Genomic DNA, 25,844 nt, shown 5'->3' with positions numbered 1-25,844 from the left:
AATTTTCTCACATTTGAGCCATACTACAAATGAGTTGTGTCCAGGTACAGAAAAACCAACAATATTTTATTTATAACCTTATTTTTTAGTTTTTGAACTACAAATTCTGGTTCTAGAGGTGTTTAAAAGATCATGGGTTTTATAGATGCTCATATGTAAATTAATCTGTTTGCTTACTTTTTCTCTTTTTTTCTTTTTTTTTTTCTTTTTGCTTTGCCATTGAATGGTTCTCCTCGTAAATACAGAACAGGTCATTACATGAAAAATATAAGATCTTGCATTTTTTTAATCTTGTTCTCTCTTAAAAATCTATTTCTAATATTGTATTCCCCATTGGACTACTTCATAAGGGCATGAGGGAAAGAAAGGAGAGAGGAAAAAAAAGAAAGAAAGACAAAATAGACTGGATCTCACCACTAGAATTCACCATAAAAATCTCAAAGTGTAACAGAATTCTTACAAAATTTCCTAGGCCAGTTCTTTAGGGACTTGAGATCTCCTATGAAAAATATGGCAACCAGGGAAGGCAGGGATGAGATGTGGGAAAATAGTAAATAAGTGCAGCAAAAACAGGTTCTGAGGAATACACATAATTTTGTCTGCTTTAGATCACAATAGAATTTTTAATAAATAAATTTCTTTTCTTTTTTGTTTTTTTTTTGTAAAGACACTTTTTTGAAACAGTAGATTTAGCCCAGTCATTTGTGTCATTTTTAATAAACTGTCTTTTTTTTTATTGTTTGTTTTCTGTAACTCTGTAAATGTTTTAGATTTGAGTCTCTTGTACATTGTCTTTAGAGTTCATTCGGATCAATAACGGTTCATGCACTGAACTGTGTATTGAATTTATTGTGTTAACTGTTGTTGTGTGGTTGAAGGGAGATTTGTAAGAGTTATAGTGATTTAGGTGCTCATGCTCGATAGCAGGCATGGGCAGGTGGCTTTCCATGGGCGTATCTCCTGTAATCTCATCATCAACATTAATGATTTCAACAGTCCTTGTTGGGGCATGATGGTTTTGCCGATGGTGCTGCTTCCTCATCTTGTAGAAAATGACCAGCATCACTGCAGCCATGAGTGTGATGGCCACAAAACAGCCAATGATGATTTTGGTGGTCTTCATGACCTCATCGATTCCCGGGATCCCACTGTTTATGTCAGTCACTGGGATGGTGAATGTTTTTTCTGTCGACCTTGTGCTCTGTGGCGTGAGAGAGGTGGTCACATTGGTGGTCTCCCAGTCGATCACTGGAGTGGGGCCCACGTTGTTATCTGTGGTCCGTGCCTCATCCTGAGAAGGTTCCATAGTCTCTACTGTAACGGTTGAAAAGTAAGAGAAGGGAGTAGTGGTTGCTGCAGTAACATTCAGGGTGGCGGAAGCAGTGGTATTTCCAACGGAATTACTCACCATACACGTGTACATGCCTGTATCTTGCACGGTTACATTCGTGAAGTTTAATGTGCCGTCACTGAGCACAGCTATCCGCACTTTGTATGCCCCATGTGTCATGACTGTTCCATTTGGAGTAATCCAAGATACAGAGGTCAGGGACGTGGAGGCCCGACATTTCAGCTCAGCTGCCATGCCCTCAGTGACATTGAGGTCTGCTGGGGGCTCCACAATCACAGGAGCATAGCATGTGAAATAATTCTGGTCAAGCTCCCCAATGTACCTCCCTTTCAGATTGGGAGGAGTGTTACATCGAGCACAACAAGCTGTGTTGGAGGGGGCCATGTCTTTTATCCACCAGCTGAGCCACAGTATGTCACAGTTACAGTTCCAAGGGTTGTGATGTAAGTGTATCCGCTCTAGATGATGCAAGGGTGTGAAGAGGTCATGAGGCAGTAATGTTAGATTGTTGTGTGCCAAGTTTATCTCCACGAGTGACTGAAGGTTATCAAAGGCATTCCGTTCAATCACTTGAATCTGGGACTGGATCATCCACAGTTTTTGAAGGTGCATCAATCCCTGGAATGAGCCAGGCCTGATGGCCGACAAATGATTCCCAGAAAGATCCAGCTCATCTAGTTTTATGAGAGGTGTAAGGTTAGGGATTTCACGGAGGTTGCACATGGCAAGGTTCAAATACCTCAAGTTGGACAGACCTTCAAAGGCACCTTCTGAGATGTATGAAAGCCTTTTCAATTCCCCTAAGTCTAGTCGGCGCAAAGAAGGGATTCTGTTAAAAGCATAAGAAGGAATGCTTTCAATGGGGTTGTTTCGCAACCAGAGCTCCTTCAGTTTAGACAAATATACAAAAGCTCCATTTGGGATGGTAGTAAGACGATTGTCAAAGAGTTCCAGAGTATTGAGGTTTGCCAGACCATTGAAGGCCCCGATTTCAATTGTTCTAATATGATTCCTACTCAACTGTAGGATTTCCAGGTGCCTCAAGTGCTTGAAGCTGTTCACTTTGATGATCTGGATTTGGTTCTCATGGAGGTTCAGCAGCCGCGTGTTGGTGGAGATGCCATCTGGAACCTCCCGTAGGTTTTTCCGGACGCAAATCACCTTGCTGAACTGGTTGCTGCAGGAGCAGACGGAAGGGCAGGTTTGAGCCCGCACCAGACCAGCCACCACAAGAAGTTGAAGAGCCAGCAGCACCACAAGCAGGGGGTCAAATAGGGCCCTGTTAAACCTAGGACCTATCATTATCTGCTGTGGATGTAAGGTCATCTTGTTCAACATTCATAATTTATCTGGTGTTGGTCCTTCTGGAGTTCAAATAGTCTGCAATATAAGAACAAAAAAGAGTATTAGATCTCCTCCAAATGTCTTTCTGGAGTAATGTCAGTGATATCAGTGTATCAGCTAAAGCCATCATTTCTCAGACTAAGCAAACAACAAATCTAATGTCCCTTATTGAGCGATGTGGCTCAATTCTCATATTTATAGAGAAAATGTTTCTGTACTTCAAATTAGCAGTCATCCACAGCCCATATCTACCAAATATGCACTCACAGAGGAATGAAAGAATGAGGTGAAACACCTTACTATAGTGTTTACCAACCAAGTATGACTTGAATACATGAGGACAAACGAGATGTACTCCACCAGAAGGTTCAATGGCCAGACCAGATTGGAAAAGTTCAGAAAATAAGATTTGGGGCTATACCCAACAAGCTAAAAGCTCCCATGCAAAATCAGTTAATAGCTGATATTTTATTGAGAGTTCTTCTGTGTGCCAGGCACCATGGGCTATAGACTTCACAAACAATCCTATCCAGGAATAGCTATATAATTTGCAGGGCCCAGTGCCAAATGAAACTGGGGGATGGCTTCTTAAAAATTATGAAGAATTTCAAATCTGTAACAACAGAGCATTAATCAAGCATGGGCCCTTTTGTGAATGGGGCCCTTTTCAATTACATAAGTTGCGTGGATTGATCCTTTCTCTTCCTTACAGCACTTCTCTGAGTTAGGGACTTCTATAGTCTCCATTTCCAAAATGAAGATGTTTAATCACAGGGAAACTAACATGCCTTAGGTCACAAAGTTCGTAAGTACAGAACCATGACTCACACACTCATCTGATTGGTCCAAGAGCATATGATCTCAAATACTCCATGAAAAAGTTTCTGGGAGAATGATGGCAAAGGTAAAATATTTTTTTCATGATTAGTTTCTCTAAAATACCTTTTTGGGGGGTGACCTCAGCTGTAAACCCTGGCAACTTGACTTATAGCACCTGTGAAGATACACTGAAACTATGGCATACACAAATGTACATAAACTTTTAGAGATTTTCAAATACCCAAACTCATTATAATATAGCAACTGCTGCCTATAGGCAGACATACCACAAATTAAATCATTTCTATGAAACATAACTTTTACGTACAGAAGATACCTTAGTATAACAGAAAAATTATGTCTTGTACCCCTACTCTCACTGATTTTAAGTAGATTTGTGGGAAGGGGAATAAAATAACTCACTTTCTGCATCTCTTCTGACACAAGAAGAAATTTTAAAGGAGCTTGGGTTACCCAGTGTATGTCCCACTCTTATCATGCATTGGGCACTTGTATAATGACTTCTAAATCTCTCATCTCAATAAACAGTGTCTCTTCTATGAATCTCTTGGAAACAAACAAAAGAAAAAAGGGATGGGGAATCACTACATTCTAATTCAAAAAGGCACTAATTTAGTACTTATTATGTGTCACCTTGGACAACTTACTAATCTCTCCATGACACATCCTCCTCACTTGCAAAATGGGAATGATAATAGTACATAACCCCTGTGTTGTTGTGAGGATAAAATTAGTTAATGCAGATAAAGCCCTTAGAATAATGCCTCCCACATGGTAAAAACTCAGTAATGTTAGATATTATTATTACTGTCCATGCTGTTTCTCTTACCCAGACATCTTGCTGAGTACCAGGCATATAAAGATGAAGAATATCATCCTTACCCCTGAGGAAACGATAGTTCAGAAGGTGAGACAGATAGGTAAGCAGATGAATTACAATAATATATATTCACTGGTATGAGACCCAGCCACACTGGGACAAAGGCACTGATGTCAGATGAGCTCAGTCTGTGCTGGTAAATCAGAGAATTTTCAAAGAAGAGGATCATCTGATCTAGGTTTTCTAGAAGAAGTTGATTTAAAAAAAAAAAAAAGGAAAGAAGAGCATTTTAGGCAAGAACCATCTTGAACCAAGACAAGGACCCATGAAAGATGCTAGTACATCCAGGGACCAGTAAACAGTTCCCTGTGGCATGAGAACGGAGGGCCTGGGAAATAGACTTAGTTCTTTCTTCGGGGCTGTAGCAGTGCTAGACTGACTTTTCACACCACCTAGTACTATGATCGTTAGTCCCTGGTTCTGTTTCTCCCACTAGCCTGTGAACACCATGAGGACAGAGGCCATGTCTGATGGTTTTTCTCACTTGTCACACTGTAGGCACTGGATAAAAAGGCTGTTGTGTATGTGCAGAAACAGTTACTATCTAGTTACAACTCTGTGTATGTGTAGTGATAGGCACTAATACAGTAATCATGACTTTCTAACTTCTATATTTTCTTTTTTTCTTTCTTTCTTTTTCTTTCTTTCTTTTTTTTCTTCCTTCCTTCCTTCCTTCCTTCCTTCCTTCCTTCCTTCCTCCCTCTCTCTTTCTTTCTTTTTTCATCCTTTCTTTTAAGAGAGAGAGAGAAAGAGAGAGCTCACCAGTGGGGGGGGGTGAGAGGCAGAGGGAGAAGGAGAGAGAATCTTAAGCAGACTCCACACCCAGCATGGAGCCTGATGCAGGGCTCCATCTCATGACCCTGAGATCATGACCTGACCCGAAATCAAAAGTCTGGACACTTAACCAACTGAGCCACTCAGGTGGTCCTATTTTCTATATTTTCTTATGTTTTGGTATCTGGGGCCTTGTTGTTCCAGAGAGACCCCTCCACGGGCTAGCCAATTCTTAGAGATAGTAAAAGACTTGCCCACAAGCATGCCTTTCATATGCAAACCAATCAGTCTGAAGCCTATACCCCGACCACCTTCTTTATCAGGATCTCACAGGGCTAGCCAATTACCAGCCTGCTTACCCTGACTTCTCTTGCTTTTTCTCACAAACCATGATAAAGGCTCTTGCTCAGATTTTCCCTTGCTCCCTGTACCCCCCTGACTGACCCTGGTGCTTCCTTGTGTGGCCCCCATGTGGCATGGCATGCTCCCTCCTCTTGGGAATTGTGAGTAAAAAACAAAAAAAACTTCAGTGACGATTGCCTCCTGATTTGTCTCATCATACAGAAATAATAATAAAATCTACATTTTAAAACAACTAATCACTAAATAATGGGGCCCTGCTCATTTTATTAATCTTGTTGATGGCTTTATAGGTCTATTCTATTGTCCCATTTACACTGTGACAACAATATGATTGGTAGGCTTCTCACCCTGAGCTAGATTAGGAGTTATTTTTTATTGTAAATTTAAACATGACCTTAAAAACCCTTGTAGATTTCCACTTTAAATAGAACCCTACTTAAATTTCCAGTAACACAACCACTGAAAATTTTTATTCATATGATTTGGTGTAGTTTTACATTTGCTCCCCTCTCTCCAACACACAATTTTTAGGTAATTGGGCATTTAGAAAATAGCACATAAAATCTCTGATACATTAACTGATGGGTGTTTTTAGGATTGGGGTCCCAGGGTCCTGCTCCTCTAGTTCACCTCCCATCTCCCACCCTATGACTCTCAGAATCCTAGGGTCTCTGGCAATAGAGATATAGAGAAATAACTGATTGACTGGACATAGCACAGAAGTGAAGAAGCTAAGTCATTTGCTTAAGATAAGCCATTTGCTATCCTTTTCTCCTTAAAATAAGACATAGCAAAGGGAGCCATGTTCCATGGTCAAGGGAGAAGGCTCTGGTAAAGACTTGCTAAATTTAAATACCTGCTTAAACCTCCATGTCTCTACAACTGGAAAAGTTACTTCACTTCTCTTTACTTTCCTGCCTGTAAAAGAGAAACACCACTGTCATCTACTCAAAAGGCTTTTGTTAGCAATATCACATTATATATATATCATATATACATATATATGTATATATAGTAAGTTTATATATAAACTTACCAGCTCATAATAAGCAATATATAATAAATATTTAAAACATATTCAAACTAAAAATAAAGTGATGGGACGCTCAGTTTCTTCCTCTTATATAAGATAGGAATAACACTTATATCTATTACTCAAAGTTATGGTAAGGATTAACTGCAATGATCAGAAGCATGCTTTCATATGCAAATCCAATACATTGCAATTAATTGTAGAGTGCATGTGTCTCTTCCTTTTCAATTCCCAGGCTGTCTTATTTTCTATTTCTTGCTTACTTCAAGGTCTTCCTGCTATTGCTATTAATGAGATTTCCTATAAATCAGTCATAAGTAACAATTTATGAATTATAGCTGGTTCAAAGGTAATTTATAACCCACAGAAAATAATGCTTGGTACATGCACTGAATCGAATAAACTACTATCAACAAAAGGTTTTCTATTTTAAAATCTAAATTATGTTACTTTACATTTAAAGCTATGTTTCAACACCTCTTTCATAAGATGTTTTTATCACATCAAAAAGAAATCAATTTTAAAGTACGCACTATCCATTATAATGTCATCTGACAGCATTTACAAATGGACCTGTATGGGTTTTGGATTAAACTGTAATACTTTTAGCCTTGTCCCAGAGGATATTCTGACTTTGTCAACAGACCTTTCTTCTTTCCCTACCCACGCTTCAGTGCATTGATATACAGGGGGTGGTTTATTTAGCACAGTATCATTGCTCAGTTAGCATAAACTGGGTCTAGGTATTGGAACTAGTTTGGAGCCAGGTAAAAGAAAGGTGAATTTATTAGCCACAACTACTCTCCCCCACAGAACACACACTCACACTCACATGTATCTGCGACAAAACCCCTAAATACTGAGAACCAAGACCACTTGCCCCACACTCAGCCTGGACAGAGACCTCCAAACCATACCTTTCTGTTGACATAATCATGATTTTGCTCTTCCATTGTCTTTATTAGCATCTCTATCTTTGGGGACTCTCCTGTCCAAGCAAATGGTTTCATTGTCCCTCTAGGAACCTGCCCAAAGATCCAGCAGTTCTTTCATAGAAAGCATCTAATGGCAGTCTATACTTAAGATTCTTTGAATCTCTCGCCTCACTTTGCTGTTTTCACAAATCTTGGATGGCTGTACCATAATTTTTACTCTCTCCTAATCAACCTCCCACAGTGAAACTCCTCTCAAATCAGACTTCCAATTCTCCATAAATTCTGTCCTAATCTTCACCACTCTACTAACAGATACTCCCATACCTTTGTGAGATGGTGACCTCCCTTAACAGAGTAAGAAATAAACTCGCTCTGTCTTTTCAACAGGTTGTGTTGGGAGACAGCTTTTAACAGCACTAAGTATGGATTATTCATTTAAATTATGCTTGAACCTCTCTTTCTCTCTTTCTTCACATTTGTTGCCTACTCAACATCCTCATCCCTTATTCTTTCCCTAGAACATTTTGTTCAGGAATCTTCACTCCCATCCTAAAAAAAAAAAAAAAAAAAAATCACAAAACTATATTATCTGCTTTGGAAGAGACTGACCCAGGACTGCTGGGTAAACAGAATTTGGTTGAAGGTAGGGCTAGCCAAATTTTTCCTGTAAAGGACCAGATAGTAAATATTTTAGGCTTTGCAGGCCATATGGTCTCCTGTTGTAACTACTCTATTCTGCCATTGTAGCCTAAATGAATGGATATGGTTCTGATTAAACTTACTATGGGCACTGAAATTTGAATTTCATACCATTTTCACATGTCTCAAAATATTATTCTTTTTTTTAAAGATTTTTTATTTATTCATTTGAGAGAGAGAGAGCAAGCACAAGCAGGGTGGAGGGTTAGAGGGAGAGAGAGAAGCAGACTCCCCGCTGAGCAGAGAGCCTAATGCAGGGCTGGATCCCAGGACCCTGGGATCATGACTTGAGTTGAAGGCAGATGCTTAACTGACTGAGCCACCCAGGTGCCCCTCAAAATATTATTCTTAACATTTTTTTCTATTTAAAAATTCTAGAACATTCTTAGCTTCCAGGGCTAATTTGGACTATAGTTTGCTGAGCTCTTGTCTAAACAAATATTGGTTGCACCATTTCTGTTGTTAGAGACTGAATAGGTCTGGACATATGACACAATTTGGCCAATGAGATGTGAGAAGAAATCAGCTGAGGGGTTCAGGAAATTTTTTTTCTCCCACTAAAAAGAAGAAAAACATGGGGAAGAAATAGTTCTTTATTCTGTTTCTGGGTATTGTTGTGAGTGTAAGATGCCTAGAGTTGCTGAAGCCAACTTGTGGCCAAGAAAGGAGGAAGCCTAAGAATAAAGGAGTTATGCCAAGGAAGGAAAATGGAAAGAGGGGAAGAATTTGTATTTTTGATATTCGTGATGGACAGCTGAATTAATGAATCCTGTCACTATCTTTCCTCTATATTTTCTTAATATTTAAAATATTCAATGCCTTACAGTATAAACAATTACTTTTTCCTGGTTACTTACAGTGAAACCTATCTCACATATTCATTCTCCTTTCTCCCTCTCCCCTTGCCTCCCTCCCTCTCTCTTTTTTTCTCTCACGATCTCCCCACTTCTGGAACCAATAGCAAAGAAACAAGTAAGACAGTAGAAAAATTCTGATTTCTTGTACCGTTATAAATTTGAGACCTACCAAAGGAAACAATGTAAACTGAGGCAACATGTACTGCTTGTCAGAAAGGAGGTGAGGCTCATCCCTATCATGCTAAAAGGCTTTCCATTACAGTCATTTCTCTGGATAACTCTTTCAATTTTAAAGAGTGCTAGAATACACCGGAGAAGGAAAAACAACACCTCAAATAATACCATTATCAAAGATAGCTTACCTCTCCAATCAAAATTATTCTATAAATATTTTCTAATATAATTCACTTTTTCCCAACTGAAACCCAATTTTATAAGTCTGTTGAGTTTTCTCTACTCCATATATAATATTATGTAGCTCTGCAGATTTTCAGGGAGAAGAAAATTTTTGTAACTGTGCCTAGGGCTGACCCTCTAGGCAAATGTAATGGAAATGATATAACATTTAAATGGCTGTAAACCAGGGACTCAACCTGTCAAGTCAACAGGAGGTTCTTTGGCTGAACATACTGACCTGGCAATGTTTCCAGAAAATTACAAGAAATTGAGCTGAAGAAGAAGATGATGATGATGACACCCGAGTCTGCATTTTCATTTTTCTCAAAGACTTAATCTGATTTATATAAAATAATACATATTTTGGGATTCAGAGGTGACACAATTGTAGTACCAGGTGAAAAGAAACAGCGAGTAGAGAGAACTATGTATTGAAAAGAAAAGGAAAAAAAAAGCATGTGGCCAGCATGTTGCTATTGTTTGGACGGTATAGTCAGGAGTATAAGAATGAAATTGGCCAGGCCTTCTAGAACATCATAATCTCATTGGAGCTATAATACAATTGTACAAATTCATATAAAAAATAAAAAAGTGTACATATAGGTGTCCTGGGTACTAACGCAAACCAACATATTCAATATTTAAATGCCATAAAGGGTTGTCAGAAGTCACAGACAATCAGGGAAAGTTTTAAGAAGAGGATTCAGGATTGTATGTAGGTCTTTTTTTTTTTTTAATGTTATGTTAATCACCATACATTACATCTTTAGTTTTTGGTGTAGTGTTCCATGATTCATTGTTTGTGTATAACACCCAGTGCTCCATGCAGAACGTGCGCTCTTTAATACCCATCACCAGGCTAACACATACCCCCACCCCCTCCCCTCTAGAACCCTCAGTATGTAAGTCTTTAAGGGGACATAAACTTGCATTGAGTCAGGGTGGTGGTGGAGGAGGTAAGAGATTACTTAAAAAAGCAGAGGAGTAGGAGCATGAAATGAAGGAAAACTGACTTCCTGGAAGCAGAAGGCTAATGCTGCAGAATTTAGATGGTTGAGTTGGCCCAACTGAGGGGCGCTGCAAGCCTGGTGGAAGTTTGGATTGCTTCAATAAAGAGATTTAGGAAGAAACCACAATCCCCTTAGGCAGGAAAAGGTTTGATGAGAGAGCACTGTGTATAAAAGGATGATCTGCCCTTGTATGTAAAAGAAATTGGAGAGAGGAATGGTTGATGGAAAAGTCCTGTGACTTCAATAATCGACATCCCTAGCATTACTTTAAAACTGAATGAAACTGATCCTCAATCTGATGATCTGATAACTGAGATGTGTACAGGTTGAAATTAATTAGCCCTAGGGCGCCTGGGTGGCTCAGTTGGTTAAGCGACTGCCTTCGGCTCAGGTCATGATCCTGGAGTCCTGGGATCGAGTCCCACATCGGGCTCCCTGTTCAGCAAGGAGTCTGCTTCTCCCTCTGACCCTCCTCTCTCTCATGCTCTCTGTCTCTCATTCTCTCTCTCTCAAATAAATAAAATCCTAAAAAAAAAAAAAAGAAATTAATTAGCCCTAGCTGAAATCCTGTAGAGCATGAAATTCCAGTGAAGGCAAAATCAGCTTCTGTATGTGGTCACATTAAAAAAATATATCATTGTACACAGGGATCGGGGTATGATTTTTGGAAACTCTGATGTGCATGTCAGGAGAGAGGCATCTCTGATCTCTGGTGCTGCTCTGCTCTGTAAATGGCACACAAAGGACTACTAAACACACATTCAGTTTTGGTTCCCTAATGAAATGCTATACTTTCCAACTTGAAACAATGCTTAAGCACAGAAAGAGCCAGAAACTTATATTAGCAAAACCTAGAGGAACAAAAACCAGATTGAGAATAGAATGAGGAGGGTTGGAAGGTTGGCTTAGTATTACTGACTGATCTTCGGCAAATTGGCTTCCTCCACGTTGCCCCTTTCTAAGTGGGAGTGATGGTAATAACATTAATAAATAGACATTGAGAGGATTACTTGAATTAAATGCCATAGCATCTACTAAAAACAAATCCCCAAACCTGTCTCTGCACCTCCCAAATGCCACTAACACACAGCCAGTTAGTTGTTCAATGCAAAAACGTTAAGAATCTTCCTTGACTTTTCTTTTTCTTTATTAATATCCAGCACAACACTATTCACGTGACTTACTAAAATATAACTGGATCCATCTACTTTTCCTTTTGACCCTTTCTAGGCCAAATCATCTTCATTTCTAACTTGGACCACTGAAATACCTTCTGACCAGTTTCTCTACTTTGGCAATTGCCTCACCTCACCTCTCCATACACATTTAAAGTGAATTTTTAAAATATCAATATGTTCATGTCATTCTTCCGTTGAAATGCTCCTATTAGCTCCATATCATTTTAGAGCAAAATGCAAACTGTTTTGGTCCCCAAATCAAAATCATCTGATACCTGCCTGCATCTCGGACCTTTCAACTTCTCTTCATCCCCCTTCTCTCTTCAACCACATTGGACTTCCTTGGGTCCTCAAATGCTCCAAGCGTTGTCCTCCCTCAGGACCTTTGCAGTAGGGTCCCCTCTGCCTGCACCGCATGTCCTTTGATTTTTGCATGGTTGGTTTTCCTTGTCCTTCAGAACATCCCTTGAATTTTTCCTTTTCAGGAAGTTTTTTCTTGACCATCCAGCCTAACGAAGCACCTCTACCACTCTCAATTGCATCACCATATTTAATTTCCACTATATACTTATTATTGGTATTTTTCTCATATACTTAGATGCTTATTTTCTTACTGCCTGTCTCATCTGAGTGGAATATTAAGTTCCACAGAGCAGAGATTTGTTTGTCCTATTCAGTAGTTTTCACCTCGATTAATGTTCATCAAATATTTGCCAAATGTATGAATGAATAAATAAATGAATAAACTGGTGTCCAAGCAGCCTGTAGATAGTTAAGGCTATAAATTCATTGAGGACCTAAATGATGTCACATTCACTAATTGATCCCTAGCATCTAGTAGAGTCCAACTCACACAGTAGGAATTTCATCAATTTCTGAAATGTTTGTCTAGTTTTTAACTATTTTCACAGAAGTCCTTCCTACAAAGAAAAGCTGGGGAGCACAATGCAATAAAAAGCTCATTTCATTGTTTTCAAGCTCTCTTTTCTATTTTGTTTGTTTGTTTGTTTTCAGGGGAAGGCTTCCCTATTTCTTTCTTTATTATTGTCAATAGCAGCCCTGTTTAAGTTTGGCCAAACAATGCCCTCTGCTGTATGTGCCTAAAATAACATGATTGCCTTGAAATTCTAATGTAGATAATGCATAAGTTGTTCTCCTGATTTCATTCTTCACATAGCACCTACTTGTACATCAGAGGTAGGGAGGTTTTGCTCAGTTTCCAGGTCACTCCATTGGATCAGAGCACTTAGAACAGAGAACAAGAATTTTTATGGCAGAAAGTAAAGTAATCTTCAAATCCCCCTTTAAAATGGAAGAGCTTCTTGATCATCACGTTTCTGCTTCTGGAACTCATTTGAACTATTAATTAGAAAATCCATGGGTGAAAAAAAGACCTCCTAATTCTTTTGTCACAATCCAAAGGAACAAGATGGAATAGGCAAGGGGTTATTGTAAGTGGTCGCAGCTCCAACTTTGTCTTAGCTACAAAAAGTCAAATCTACTTTATGTTAGAAAAACAGACCCAGAAATATAGCCAATGACTTGGAAAGGCTAAAAATAAAATTAATTTGTTTTTTCCTGCTTGTTTAGTCTCACATGATGCAAGAGAGATAAACATACCTGGCATGAAGTTTCTGGCTGGTTATGAGTCCTTTTGATCATACTCACTTTTTGATGTTTATTATTTATGAAGAAATGAAATATAGATGACTGACTTGTTCCTCAAATTAAAGGGTGGAATTTGAAGTGTTCAGGGATATGTTTGTATTTTTATGATAGATGTTTGCTCTGTTGGTTTTGTGAAATGAATAACCAAAGAAAAATCTTGCAACCTCAAGCTCCATATACTGCTTGATATTTCATTCTTCAGGAAATGAAATAAGACTGTCCCAATTATCAGAAATGCCTGCATTCTCCTTTGCACTAATATTTTTAAGTCTAGATCCTACCAATGCATAAAAACTTCACTTCTCTGCTTTTCCTTTTCATTCTTTCTCTTTTCTCAGGTTCAGGGCCACAACATGATTAATACATGTTATTTTTTATCTCTAAAATTGGCCTTTTCGTCTTATATTTTCCTGGCAGAGATCTACGCAGTTAACACTTTGCAGATTTAGTGTATCGAGCCCCAGGAACCTAGACAATCACAGTTCAAGAAAACAGAACCCACCAATAGTTTCCATTTGCTTAGAGAATAAAGCCTACATCCCTTACTGCCTCTACCCACTAGATGCCAGTAGCACCCCCAGTTGTGAGGATCTAGTGTCTCCAGACATTGCCAATGTCCCCTGGAGGGCAAATTTGCCCTCTTAAAAACTACCGCCTTAGTGTGACACACAGGACACTCCATGATGCTGGGCCATACTGCTTTTCCAGTCTTATCTCCCACTGTTCTCCATAATATGGTCTAGGCTGCAGTCTGTTCCTGATTCTAAAAATATGCCTCCTACTTTTCCTCTTCAGAGCTTTGTTCCTGTTTTTCCCATTGCCAGGAATGTCCTACTCTGATTTCCCGGTCAAAATTGTACCCAATCTCAGAGCCAATTTTACAGTGACCATTTCTATTTGACCTTCAATGGTCTTACTGGCTGGGACTTATCTGTCCTTCCATAAGTGTCTGTAATGTTAAGACAATAACATTTATCAAATCTGTGTTTGAATCTAAATGTTTGGGTATGTATTCAACCTATTAATCATAAGCTTCTGAAAGACAGGAACTGGATGATATCTAGGCATGCAGTAAATATTTGTTGAATTGCATTACTGCAGGTAGCCCCCATTTTAATTCATAGTCAGGAGCCAGGATGATAAGCTAATTTTATAACAACAAATATCATATGAAGGTCCATTGATAAGACCTGTATGAGAACCAAAAAAGTTAAAATAGTATACAACTTAGTACAAATGATAAAGAGGGGGGTTCAGTAATTACTCCTTGCCCTCTCATGCACACAAAAATGTAAAAATAAATTCTGAAAAAGTAGATTGCCCCAAATCAGCATGTAAATGTGTGATTGAAAACAATAGACTAGGTAAAAATTTCTCTTTACCAGCAATAAGCTGTATCCTGAATATTACATCCAGACTACATGGCACATTGTAACATTATAGCTTTCATTATATATATATATATATCTTTAGATAATATATGGCTTTCGTATATATATATGTATATATATATGAAAGAAGGAAAGAAGGACAGAAAGAGGAAAGAAAGAAGAAAGAAAGAAAAAAGAAAGAAAGAAGAAAGAAAAGAAAGAAGAAAGAAAGAAAGAAAGAAAGAAAGAAAGAAAGAAAGAAAGAAAGAAAGAAAGAAAGAAAGAAAAAGAAACAAAAAGAAAATAAAAGGGGCTCAGGAAAAGGCTGGTACTTACCAACTACTTACATAACTAAGTGAAGGCTAATGGAATATAGAGATTTTTTAAAAAATCAGAGATAAAAATGTGTGTAGTATCCATCTGTGAAAATGCCTAGAGGTTGGATACTCTGATTTATATACTGCATCGTTGTGAGAATACACGATTTAATATATATAGAAGGATTTAGAACAGTGCCTGGTACATAGCCAATATTATATGAACATTTGTTGTTGTATTTATTGTTACTGTTATTTGTCTAGTCCCAGTGACAGCTGCAGTCCAATTATGGAGAATGATTGATACATAAGACAATTATAATCTGATGCTAAAGCAATTTGAATCATACAATTAAGTTTTCTTAGTTTGATTTCTCATCAACTGCCTTATTGAATTATAATGTTTTTCCATGAAAATGCATAGTTCAATCCAAAGGTTCCTAAGAAGCTCACGAATGGATTTTAAACCATTTATGAATCTCTTGAAATTATATGCAAATTTTTGTATAAATGTGGAGATTGTATATTTTTATAGGAAGATTATTCATTGGTTTTACATCATATTCTCAAGGAGATTTATGACTCCAAAAAAGTTTAAGTTCTACATAAAAAGATTTGACAGACTGAAGTACTTGAAGTGTCTGTTATAGTCTTAGCTATAATTTAACAAATTGGCATTCTGTTCTCTATATTCATTTCTTATGTATTTATAAGTGTGACTACAACTTTCTCATGATGAGCTATCCAAATCAAATTTCTGAGAGTACAAAACAAAGGACAAGACCCATGTCTTGAGTAAATACTTCAAGATGAATGTCCATTGGAAAAGGTCTTGGAATACTGTCTTCCCTCATGACAATGATCCTTGCCACATACATTAACACTGGTATGCAGGTGACAATTTGTCACTCCATGTCATTTTTTAAAGGAATTTGTGTCAATGTAAGAATCAGGATGCTGCATGATGAAATGAGGACTTCTCTGCTCCAGAACCATCCACCCTTCATTTAGCCATGGATTATTCCTTAAAGGAAAATTTACTGAGGTAGTGTAACTGAATTGTTAATATTTATCTATCTCTTAGAATATTTTGGGTAGTTTTGACTGATGCCAAAAGAGAAAATATCATGGTTATTAATATTAATGAAGATCGTCTGTATAACAGGAGTAAATCAAAAAAGTAATATTCTGTTACAACTAATACAATCAAATCCCAATAAGAATCTCCCCCCATACACACAGAAACAAAATCTATTGTTGAATGAGGCTAAACTGCAGAAATTAGACACATGTTTTAGCCTCTCAGGATGCACAATAGGATGATTCTAGGCTTTCAGTTTGAAAAAGGGAAAAAAAAGCAGATAAAAGAGGCTGAACATTTCAAATTATGTTTAATCAAAGTATGAAAAATTATTTTTCTCATGACATTCTTCTATCAGTCCACAGAGGCTAATGATTATTCTTTTATATATTCATATTTACGTTAATATTTATATATTCTTATGTCCAGGTTAATGACAGGCAAGTAACTAAAGAAACTTTTGAAAATCTAACAAGTCCATCTTTAACATAAGCCCTTGGCAAGGCAGGTAGAGAAGGATCGGATTTCAGGAAGTTGGTAATGCCGTTAATGACCTTGCTTCCCATGCTTCCTTTGGATTGATGACTAGCTAGGAGGAGTTGATAGCCATTAACCCTCAACTGCTCATTAATCCTTAGGAAATGCTCTGTGCAAGGTCATCATTGCCTTTATAGGTTGAAAACAAACAAACCAACAATAGCATCCAAAAGGCATATAGATTTTTATAATGAGTAATGCAATTTAAATTGCCATGCTTGGGAATCTGAAGAGAATAAATACATATAGAGAGTCATCCCTATTTTAAAATCACCTTCCAATGTTTTATCAAGTACTTTCTTCCCTGTTTATTATTAAACAGTACAAACCCCAAGTTTCCTAGACAGTAACCACACACACACACACACACACACACACACACACACATATAATCTCCCCAGGCAAAGTACTAATGATGTTTGGGATTCATTTCATAGTAGGATGTTGGGAAAGAGAACCAGTAAAGTCATTCCAGCTCTAATAATATATGCTTCCAAGTTTGGGTACCAATACTGTGTGAACTTTCCTTGTGAGGGAATCCCTTCCACTCAGTAACTCCCCATCACTGATCATTTGAAACACTGTGCTGTGACAAGCCTAACATAAACAACAGTCATGAACCAATGCCAAACGTTGCACTGAGTAAGTGTGTAGGTGGTTGTGCAGATCATTAGAAGTAGCCTGGTAGTCAGAGGGAAGCAGGAAGGTGTGAACAGTCAGAGAAGGCTATGTGGACATGTGATTTAATAGGAGATATGGATTTGAATAAGCACAGTTCTCAGTTCTTGACACTTAGGACCCAGTGTCTCCCTGATATCAGGTGTCTCACAGTATAGTGGGATTCATAAGGAGTACATAAGGGATCTAATATAGCAGAAAGTGCTAAACAAGAATGCACAGCATGTTCTAGGAGAACACAATAACTGAAGAAGAAAGAGAGAGAAGGGAGAGAGTTTGCTGGAGAAGAGGCATGTGATTAGTGGGGAACGTATGAAAGTGAACACGAATGTTGGGAAGAGAGGCACAAGGTGACTCCTATGAGGAATCTATACTAAAAACCAGTGGGAGAGAAGGTAGGATAAGCAAAATAATACCAGATTGTGATAAAGAGACAGAAAAACACCTTAAATTCTGTATTAAGTCATCAGATGGGTTGTAGGGACTTGATTTTTCTCCTTGTGTTGGAAGGAAATAGTATTATGGGAAGAGTATCTAAGGAAAAGCAAATTTGCAATAGTATGGAGCATGGATAGTGAAGAGTACACTGTAAGGTCTGAAAGCCTACTGAGAAATTATTTCAATAATTGAGGAATTAAGAAAAAAATGAGGGCCTGGATGACGCTCTCCTTTTTAGCTAAAATATAGGTTGACACGACATTAAGATTTTCACATCTCTGCTCTACAATCCTTACGCCGTGAGACTCCCTTCATATTTCACCAACTTCCTTGATTCCTGACCCATGATTGGCTGCTCTGACGTCTGTATATTTCAGACTCTCTAAAACATCAGAGCAAACCTGTCCATCAGGTCCTGGCTCCTACTGAAGACCTCGGAGCCACCACCTGCCAGTTTTCAGCATGACTCAAGAGTTTAATAAATTCACCAAAATGACCCACAAAAACATGATAAGGAAACTCTCTTTAATTGAGTCTGTGTTTATGAGATCTGAGCAAAGGGAGGAAACAGAGTAGACTCCTTCTGTGATTTCCAGGCAACGTCCTTTAATCAGAATGCAGATAGCAGGGATGGCCTCTTAATTGGAACTGCAGCTGGTTTCAAGTAACCTCAACACTGTTAACATTGCATAATGACAAAAGCTTGGTGATGACATGTCAGATAATGGGAATGACTGTAATCAGTGATTTCTTTGTTTCCCCCTAATGACCGCAAAAGACGGAATTATATGGCAGATGCAGACGTTTGGAAATTGGATTCTTAGTTATTTAGTTAAGGCAGTCCTCATTTTGCTTGGTGCCGTGTTACACATAGGTCATGCATACTGGCACCAAGTCCTCTCTTTTTTTGCACAGTTCTCTTATAACAGATTTGCTCTCAGTTACGATGGAACCTTGCAACATGAAGACTCCGTTCCAATACGAACAAGCTTCAGTTAACACAATACTGTGCAAAACAAGAACTCCGAGTATTATCTGATACTCATTGGCCTAAAACTCATCATTTCCAAAAACATACCGTGGAAAAAAAGATCAGGAAAATCCATGAAAAGCAATAAGGAACTGGATCCCCTATGGTATCTTAATGGAATAAGAAAGTAGGGATGCCTGTGCATGTCCCTATTTAAGTCATTAGTTAACTACTTTTTTCCTTGGTTTGGATAATGAAAATTACTTCTTAGTTATTTCTCCCACCATTTTTTTTTTAATTCTCTAAAGGATGCATCCTACAAAGAATAATCCAAATAAAAAAACACAGGGGTGATAGTCAGATCCTAATACAGATATCACAGATGGGTGACAACGATACAAACCACTTAAACTTTCTGTACCCTTCTGTAAAGTGAAGACAGAATGAATACCTGTTCCTCCCATGCCAAAGAAATACTGGAAAGGTAAGGTTTAATCAAAAATAGGTGTAACAAAAAGCAAAATCCACAAAATCAGGGTAAATTATGATACTTTTGTCACTCCTACACTCCCCAGCCCCATCCTTGAAGCTGCAACTGCCATGTGCACAGAAATGGAAGGTGGATAGAGATGTGGGCAAAATCCTCAGATCAGTGGTTGGAAAACTACTGCCCATGGACAAAATCTGGCTCACCATCTGTTTTGTTTTGTTTTTTTTCAATGAAGTTTTATTGGAATACTTCCACACCCATTCGTGTATGTACTCTCTATGGCGGCTTTCACATTAAAGTGCAAAATTGTGTAGTTATGATAGACTATAAGGCTTGCAAAGCCCCAAATACTTACTTACTGACCCTCTACAGAAAGTCTGCTGACCCTGCTCTGGAGTCATGATTATAAAAATAATCCTTTTCTTATTCACTCCCTTTGACCCCAAAACTGCCAAGATGATCCATTAGGGCATTGCAGAAAAACATTAAATTTTTTTTTATAAGTAACTTTCATCTCAGAAATAAAAGAGATTCAGTTTTACTAATTTGGCAATGGTTCCAGATGTCACATAACATATGTGAGGACTCCTGAGCAAAAGAGGGAGTTCCATAACACAGCGGGGTAATCTGTGGTACAGTTACTTGTTCATAGGTTTTCAGCACTTGGTGACATACTACAATCTCTGTGGGTCTAGCTAAGTGGCTTCAGGGATTCTTTTATTCAGTTTCTACAAAAGAACTAACCCAAAATGGAGAAAGGAGCATAAAGGGAATCTTTCAAAGAGAACACAGAATGAATATTCTAATAATAAGGCAAACATAAGCACACCACAAGTAAAAATGGCAGAGCTAACATCTTCTCTCCTAGGATGAGCCTTTGAAGTCTTATGATGATTACATATTAAAAAATTTGTTCATTGTGATTAGTCTTGTATATGTATATACATGTATACATATATATGAAATCTTGTATATGTATATATGTGTGTATATATATATATGAAAGTAAACATGAATATATATATATATGTATATATGTAACAATTATGCTCTCCAGCAATCATGTCCCATCCCACTCTTGTCCAAGCTGTTTACTCTTCTGGAATTCTTTAGATGCCCACCAACATCTCTGACTGATATATGGCTTCTTTTCAGTTCTTTCTTCCCATTTCACCCCACCCCACTAAAGCATATTGCTATGCAAAATCAATGCCTCCTCTGTGCCTGGGATTGAGAAACATATTTCTGCATGCCCCTTCGGATCCTGGGAGAATGACCTGGAAACAGGTCCGTAAAAGACAGACTGTGTAAGTACGCTCTGCTTCCTTCCTTTCCTCCCTCCCTGCTAAAAGTGTCTTCCTCTCACGATTTGTTGGAAAGATGAATTCAAATCTGCTGGGTGAAGCTTTAAAACTCGTGAACATAGAACCCAAATTAAGAATCATAGACTTTGAAAGTTTTAATTTTAAAAGGAACCCCAGAGACTCCACTTCCTCTTTCACTATATGGAGATCTGGTCAATAACTGAATCTCTTTTTCCTCACCTGCAAAGTGAGCATGATATTTTTTTGTCCCTCTTCTCTCATTACCAGGATAAGTTTAGATAGTTTATGAATTGTAAGATGACTTATAACTTATAAAACTATACATATTAGATAGACTTTGGAGACTGATCATTTTTTACTTTGAATCCATAGTCAAAAAACAAAAAATCAGAAAGGTGGGGGAGGGAGGGAGACAGAAAGAGTAAAAACCACAACTCTCTATGTGGTAGATACTCTGTGTACTTTACATATGCTTTACTTAATCCTCATAACAACTTCATGAAGAAGATGCTGTTTGTAGCTTACTCCAAATCACACAATTAGTAGCTGATCTGGGTCTGTCTTGATACACCCTTTTAACCACTGCACCAGATGGATACACTTTCTACAGCTATGTTGATTTGGAGAAGCAATTTACTCTTTGGCAACTCATTTCTTTACTTTTCTTTTCTTTTCTTTTTTTTTTTTAAGATTTTATTTATTTATTTGACAGAGAGAGACACAGTGAGAGAGGGAACACAAGCAGAGGGAGTGGGAGAGGGAGAAGCAGGCTTCCCGTGGAGCAGGGAGCCTGATGCGGGGCTCCATCCCAGGACCCCAGGATCATGACCTGAGCCGAAGGCAGGTGCTTAACGACTGAGCCACCCAGGCGCCCCTTGGCAACTCATTTCTAAAGGGATGAAGAAAACACTGGACTTATGGTGTACTGGCTACATTATTATAACTAATCTTAATGAAATACCGTTTCTTAGAAGTGCTCGTATTCATTATGTCTTTGCGAAACCAAGACAGAGCCTCTATGCACTACAATCAAGGCTTTTCAACCAGCCTGTTGTGGGATCTAGATTTCAACCACCAGGCCAAGATTCATTTTTCTTCCAGCACACTGCCTGGCAATGCATGTTGTGGGATCAACTAAGACAACCTAAATGTCAGTATCTAGCAAAATATCAGGCACACAATATACAGTATTTTTTTTTCCCCTAATTAACTCTTTCTTTCTCTTGGAATATGATCAGCACAATGATTTTATGCTCCATTTAGAAGACGGAAAATCAGGACTGAGGAGAAAGAAACGTCAGTTCAGGTTGCCTAAATTAAGGAAAAGCCGTAGCTGGGGTGGAAATATGGACTGTGATATACAGCCCGCAAACTTTCAACTGGCAGCCAAGGGTTCCTTCTTACCAGCATGTGCTTCCTTAGTAAACTTCACTCTCGATTCTTTTGTTTTTGAAGAAAAACATTTCCAGTTAGTAACACAATTACACTTATCAGAACTCATTTTAGTATTATTGCATTTGTTAAATCTAACTGAGTCCAAATTACTTCCTCATTGCTAATAAGAGAAGGGGGAGGAGGAACAGAGGAGGAGGGGCAAGGGGAGGAGGAGGAGGACGGAGGGAAAGAGGGTTTCCAGGGTTAAAGGAAGAGAAAGAGATATAGACACAGAGTAACAGGAAAACAGAGAGATAGCAACACTGCATGTAGCCTCAAGTCCAATGAATGTCAGTTAAACCCGCTGCCCACAGTTTCTATGGAAACCCCTTAAGTTAAGAGGGGAACACAGACATTTTTTGGACTGCAATTCACAAGCTGTTTATTTAATTATGATGAAACATGAGACTGTTAGGGACAATACTATTATCATACAATGATAGCATTTAGAATTCAATGAATAGGTATGGCAAAATAAAAAGTTAAAAATGTGTCTTGTTTTTACAGGACTTCATACGCTATTTCCCGCAGGCAAACCTCAAATTAGCCAAATGACATTCATTAAAAGGGAGTTCTTCAGAGGCCTCATGCTAATTATACCCCCCCATGCCCAGTGAACAAAACCAAGGTCACAGCATATTTTCAGTTAAACCCAGGATAGCACCAAAGTGCAGCACAGCTGGAAAAGCAAGCACATTATTACCCCCTAGATCATTTGGGCGCAATGAATAGGTCTCTGGTGTTTTTCTGTTTTGTAGATATTTGAATATAAAAATAAAGAAAATAGCTTCAGATTAGCTTTTGCCTTCCAAAATAAACAACCACTTTTAGGGCATTACTCCTGGTGGCCCAAAGAAGAATGATTGGAAGCTATCACTTTTTTGTCCCTGATGATTGGAAAAGGTTTGCTTAGCCTTTAGTTTGGCCACAGGGAACCATGTGATTGATGCACTCGTTCATACTCTTGTTCCCTCACTAAAGGAACATGGAGTTTCCACCTACTATGTATCAGGCACTGTGCTAGGGACAAGGGAGGCAAGAAGATTAAACCCCAGTCCTTAGCTTAATTACAGACTTTTTAGAAGGGAATGCATTAATTTTACTGATAAATATTTATGGAGGGACAACTATGGCTCATAGGCATTAGACTGCAGAGATAATAAATCCAGGACCCTGCCTTCCAGGAGATTACAATTAAATGGAGACAAAAAGACACATAATCATAAGTCATAGAGCAAGGAGTCGGTGCTCCTGTCTACTGCCTCATGGTATCTCGCTGTAGAGGTAGAAAAGCTACCTATGGATGTTGTGCTCCAGAAGGGAAATGTATTTATGCAATGGCATGATTGGCTGGCGCAAGACAGGGTGACGAGGGAGCTTTGGGAATATTTCTGTAGGAGAACCACAATTCCAGATCTGTCTATGAGCCACCCCTACCCTTATAAAATCTTTAGCCCATAAAATATAACTGAAGGAGGAGGCACTCACAAGAGAAATGAATCCCAAGGAGAGTCATCTCTGGTGTCAAGCTGGGAACATGAAGGCTGTTTCTAAGCTGGCAAAGAGAAACATACAAGAAATTTGCAAATATGACTCAGGGAATATGTCTTTTCTACTATACTGCAGCCTGTTTTTTGAAATTCAGTAGTGGTTTGCAGTAGCTGGGCTTCCCACAAGTTGCTCATGCTAGCAAAGCCAGTCGTTGCTGTTATTGGATTTGACAGTGTATAATGAGCCACTTCACATTAGCTGCTGTTGTGGTGTTCAGCATATTGTGGGAAAGATTTAGCATGAATCATCACCCACCTAGCTCTCCATTGTGGTCTCTATGCTGTAAACAGGCAACGTGTGTGCCAATCTAAAAAAACAAAAAAAATAAAAAAGCATCCATTAGAATAATTCAGTACATTTCTGGATCTGCTGCCACCAACATCACCACAGACAACACTGGTGACAATATTTATTGAATTGCCACTGTATTCTAACATTCTCCTGGGCAGAGAGCCAAGGCAGCTATTTTAACCACTGGCCGTTTGCAGCAATGCATGTTTTAATGCCAATGAAAAAATGCGTTTGGAGTCAGAAGACCTATTGTCTACACTTGGTTCTGACTTATCAGATGCATGACCTTCAACAAATCCCATTTCCTCTCTGATCTCCAGTGTGTTGACCAAAACCACCTCTTAAGATCAAAGGAGATAAAATATTTTGAATATGGGTAGGAAACAGTTAAACAGAACACACCAAATTACTAAAGTCAAATAGGATGCTAAGAGTTTGACATAGGGGGGCGCCTGGGTGGCTCAGTTGGTTAAGCGACTGCCTTCAGCTCAGGTCATGATCCTGGAGTCCCAGGATCGAGTCCCGCGTCGGGCTCCCTGCTCGGCAGGGAGTCTGCTTCTCACTCTGACCCTCCTCCCTCTCATGCTCTCTGTCTCTCATTCTCTCTCTCTCAAATAAATAAATAAAATCTTTAAAAAAAAAAAAAGAGTTTGACATAGGCATGAGCTGTGAACGCCAGCTGTTTCTTTTCCCGCATCCAAACACAAAAGAGATGCTAACATCTCCTCTTCCTCTCCATCCCGATTCCTATTCCCGCCCCCTTTCCACACTCCTCTGGCAATGGCATATTAAAAATTAGAATCTGAGCTTGAGGGCCACACAGTACTTAGAACAAAGCAACATGAAGAGACAGTACTGGCAGTTTGCAAAGCATAAGAAGTAAACTAAAGAATCTTTAATTCCCACAAACACAGATCTTTACAGCCGAAGCTTAGACATACAGTTGGTACAAACAGTACAAAGCAGAAACCCTGAGCAAGTACAGATGGGAAAAGCCCACACAATTAGTAATCAAGATCAAGGGACTGACATGGATATTGAAATCACCAAGAATTCTATCAGGAGTAGGATTGGAAAGAAAAGCAGGGAGGCAGGTGTTAAAATCTTCAAGGAATGAGGAGGAGTGAAGTGTGGGTCTGCTGGTGACTCCTACAAGGAGGTGTTAGCAGGTGGCACAGTCTGATGGTGAAAGCTTCAAAGCTGGGCACTTTACTGTGTTAAATGTTTCTGTGTGGAACACAGAATGTAAGTAAATGTACTTCTCAAACTTCAAAGCAATAATGCCACTAGTGAATATTACTATTATTATATAGGTAAAACTGAGTATAATTCAAATTTATTTCAGAGATGATCTGTGGATTTTCTGTTATTGGTTTTTAAAGGATGTGTAACTCAATCTTATAGAAAGTTTCCCCAAATCTCATGATTTCAAGAACCCTTGAGTTAGGAAACATGAAATGTGAGTGACAAGTTAACATGTCAGGGTTTATAATAATGTGAGAGCAAGGCAGTGGATAACAATTAGTGTGTGTAGAGGGGGTAAAGAAGAGGTAGGAGGAGAAAACTCATGTTCATTGCTAAATGAAGTAGCCAATTCTCAATTCTTATATTAGACAAAAATTAGCAGTATTTGACATAGTGACCACCCTGTTCTTTCTGAAACACTGTCTGCACTTGACTCCTGGGAAACCACTCTCTCGATTCTCTTTCTACCTCAGTGGTTAATCTGCTCTACCTCCATCACTAGTTGTGCATTATCTGTCAGGCCACTAAACCCTGGAGTGTACCAGAGCTCAGTTAGTGGACCTATTCTTTGTCTAGACTCGCCTTCCACGTGATCCCACCGTGGCTTTAAACACCCTCTACAAACATACATCTCCAGTCTACAATGAAGACTTGTACATCTAACTGCTAACTCAAGACCTCCACTTGGAGGCATCAAAAATCAATCTGTCCACTAGAAAACCCTTGATTCCAACTCAACTTCCATCCCCAATAAAGACTTTTCTAACAGCAACTCCAGTCATTCATTAA

At 38.6% G+C, this 25,844-nt stretch overlaps 1 protein-coding gene across 7 annotated transcripts in view; it reads right to left on the bottom strand.

Moving 5' to 3' along the window:
- Window positions 1–701: 701 nt before the first annotated feature.
- The window catches only part of LRRC4C (leucine rich repeat containing 4C), a 1,062,461-nt gene continuing 1,037,318 nt past the window's right edge, over window positions 702–25,844 (bottom strand). For 5 of the 7 annotated variants that reach the window (XM_081798293.1, XM_081798294.1, XM_081798295.1 and 2 more), the window contains 3 exons: window positions 23,775–23,826; window positions 23,457–23,523; window positions 702–2,731 (listed from right to left, as the gene is read on the bottom strand). In XM_081798293.1, the coding sequence (XP_081654419.1) occupies window positions 767–2,689 (1,923 nt within the window). In that variant the 5' untranslated portion in view covers window positions 2,690–2,731; window positions 23,457–23,523; window positions 23,775–23,826 and the 3' untranslated portion in view covers window positions 702–766. The remainder of the gene's footprint in view (window positions 2,732–23,456; window positions 23,524–23,774; window positions 23,827–25,844) is intronic. The other 2 variants (XM_081798297.1, XM_006728292.3) reach the window with 1 other exon arrangement.

The sequence above is a fragment of the Leptonychotes weddellii genome, chromosome 11, assembly GCF_054177405.1.
Source record: "Leptonychotes weddellii isolate Sample4059 chromosome 11, ASM5417740v2, whole genome shotgun sequence".
In the NCBI taxonomy this organism is placed as follows: Eukaryota; Metazoa; Chordata; class Mammalia; order Carnivora; family Phocidae; genus Leptonychotes; species Leptonychotes weddellii.
Note: the sequence above shows the minus strand (reverse complement) of the source record. Positions and strands in the feature narration are given on the sequence as shown.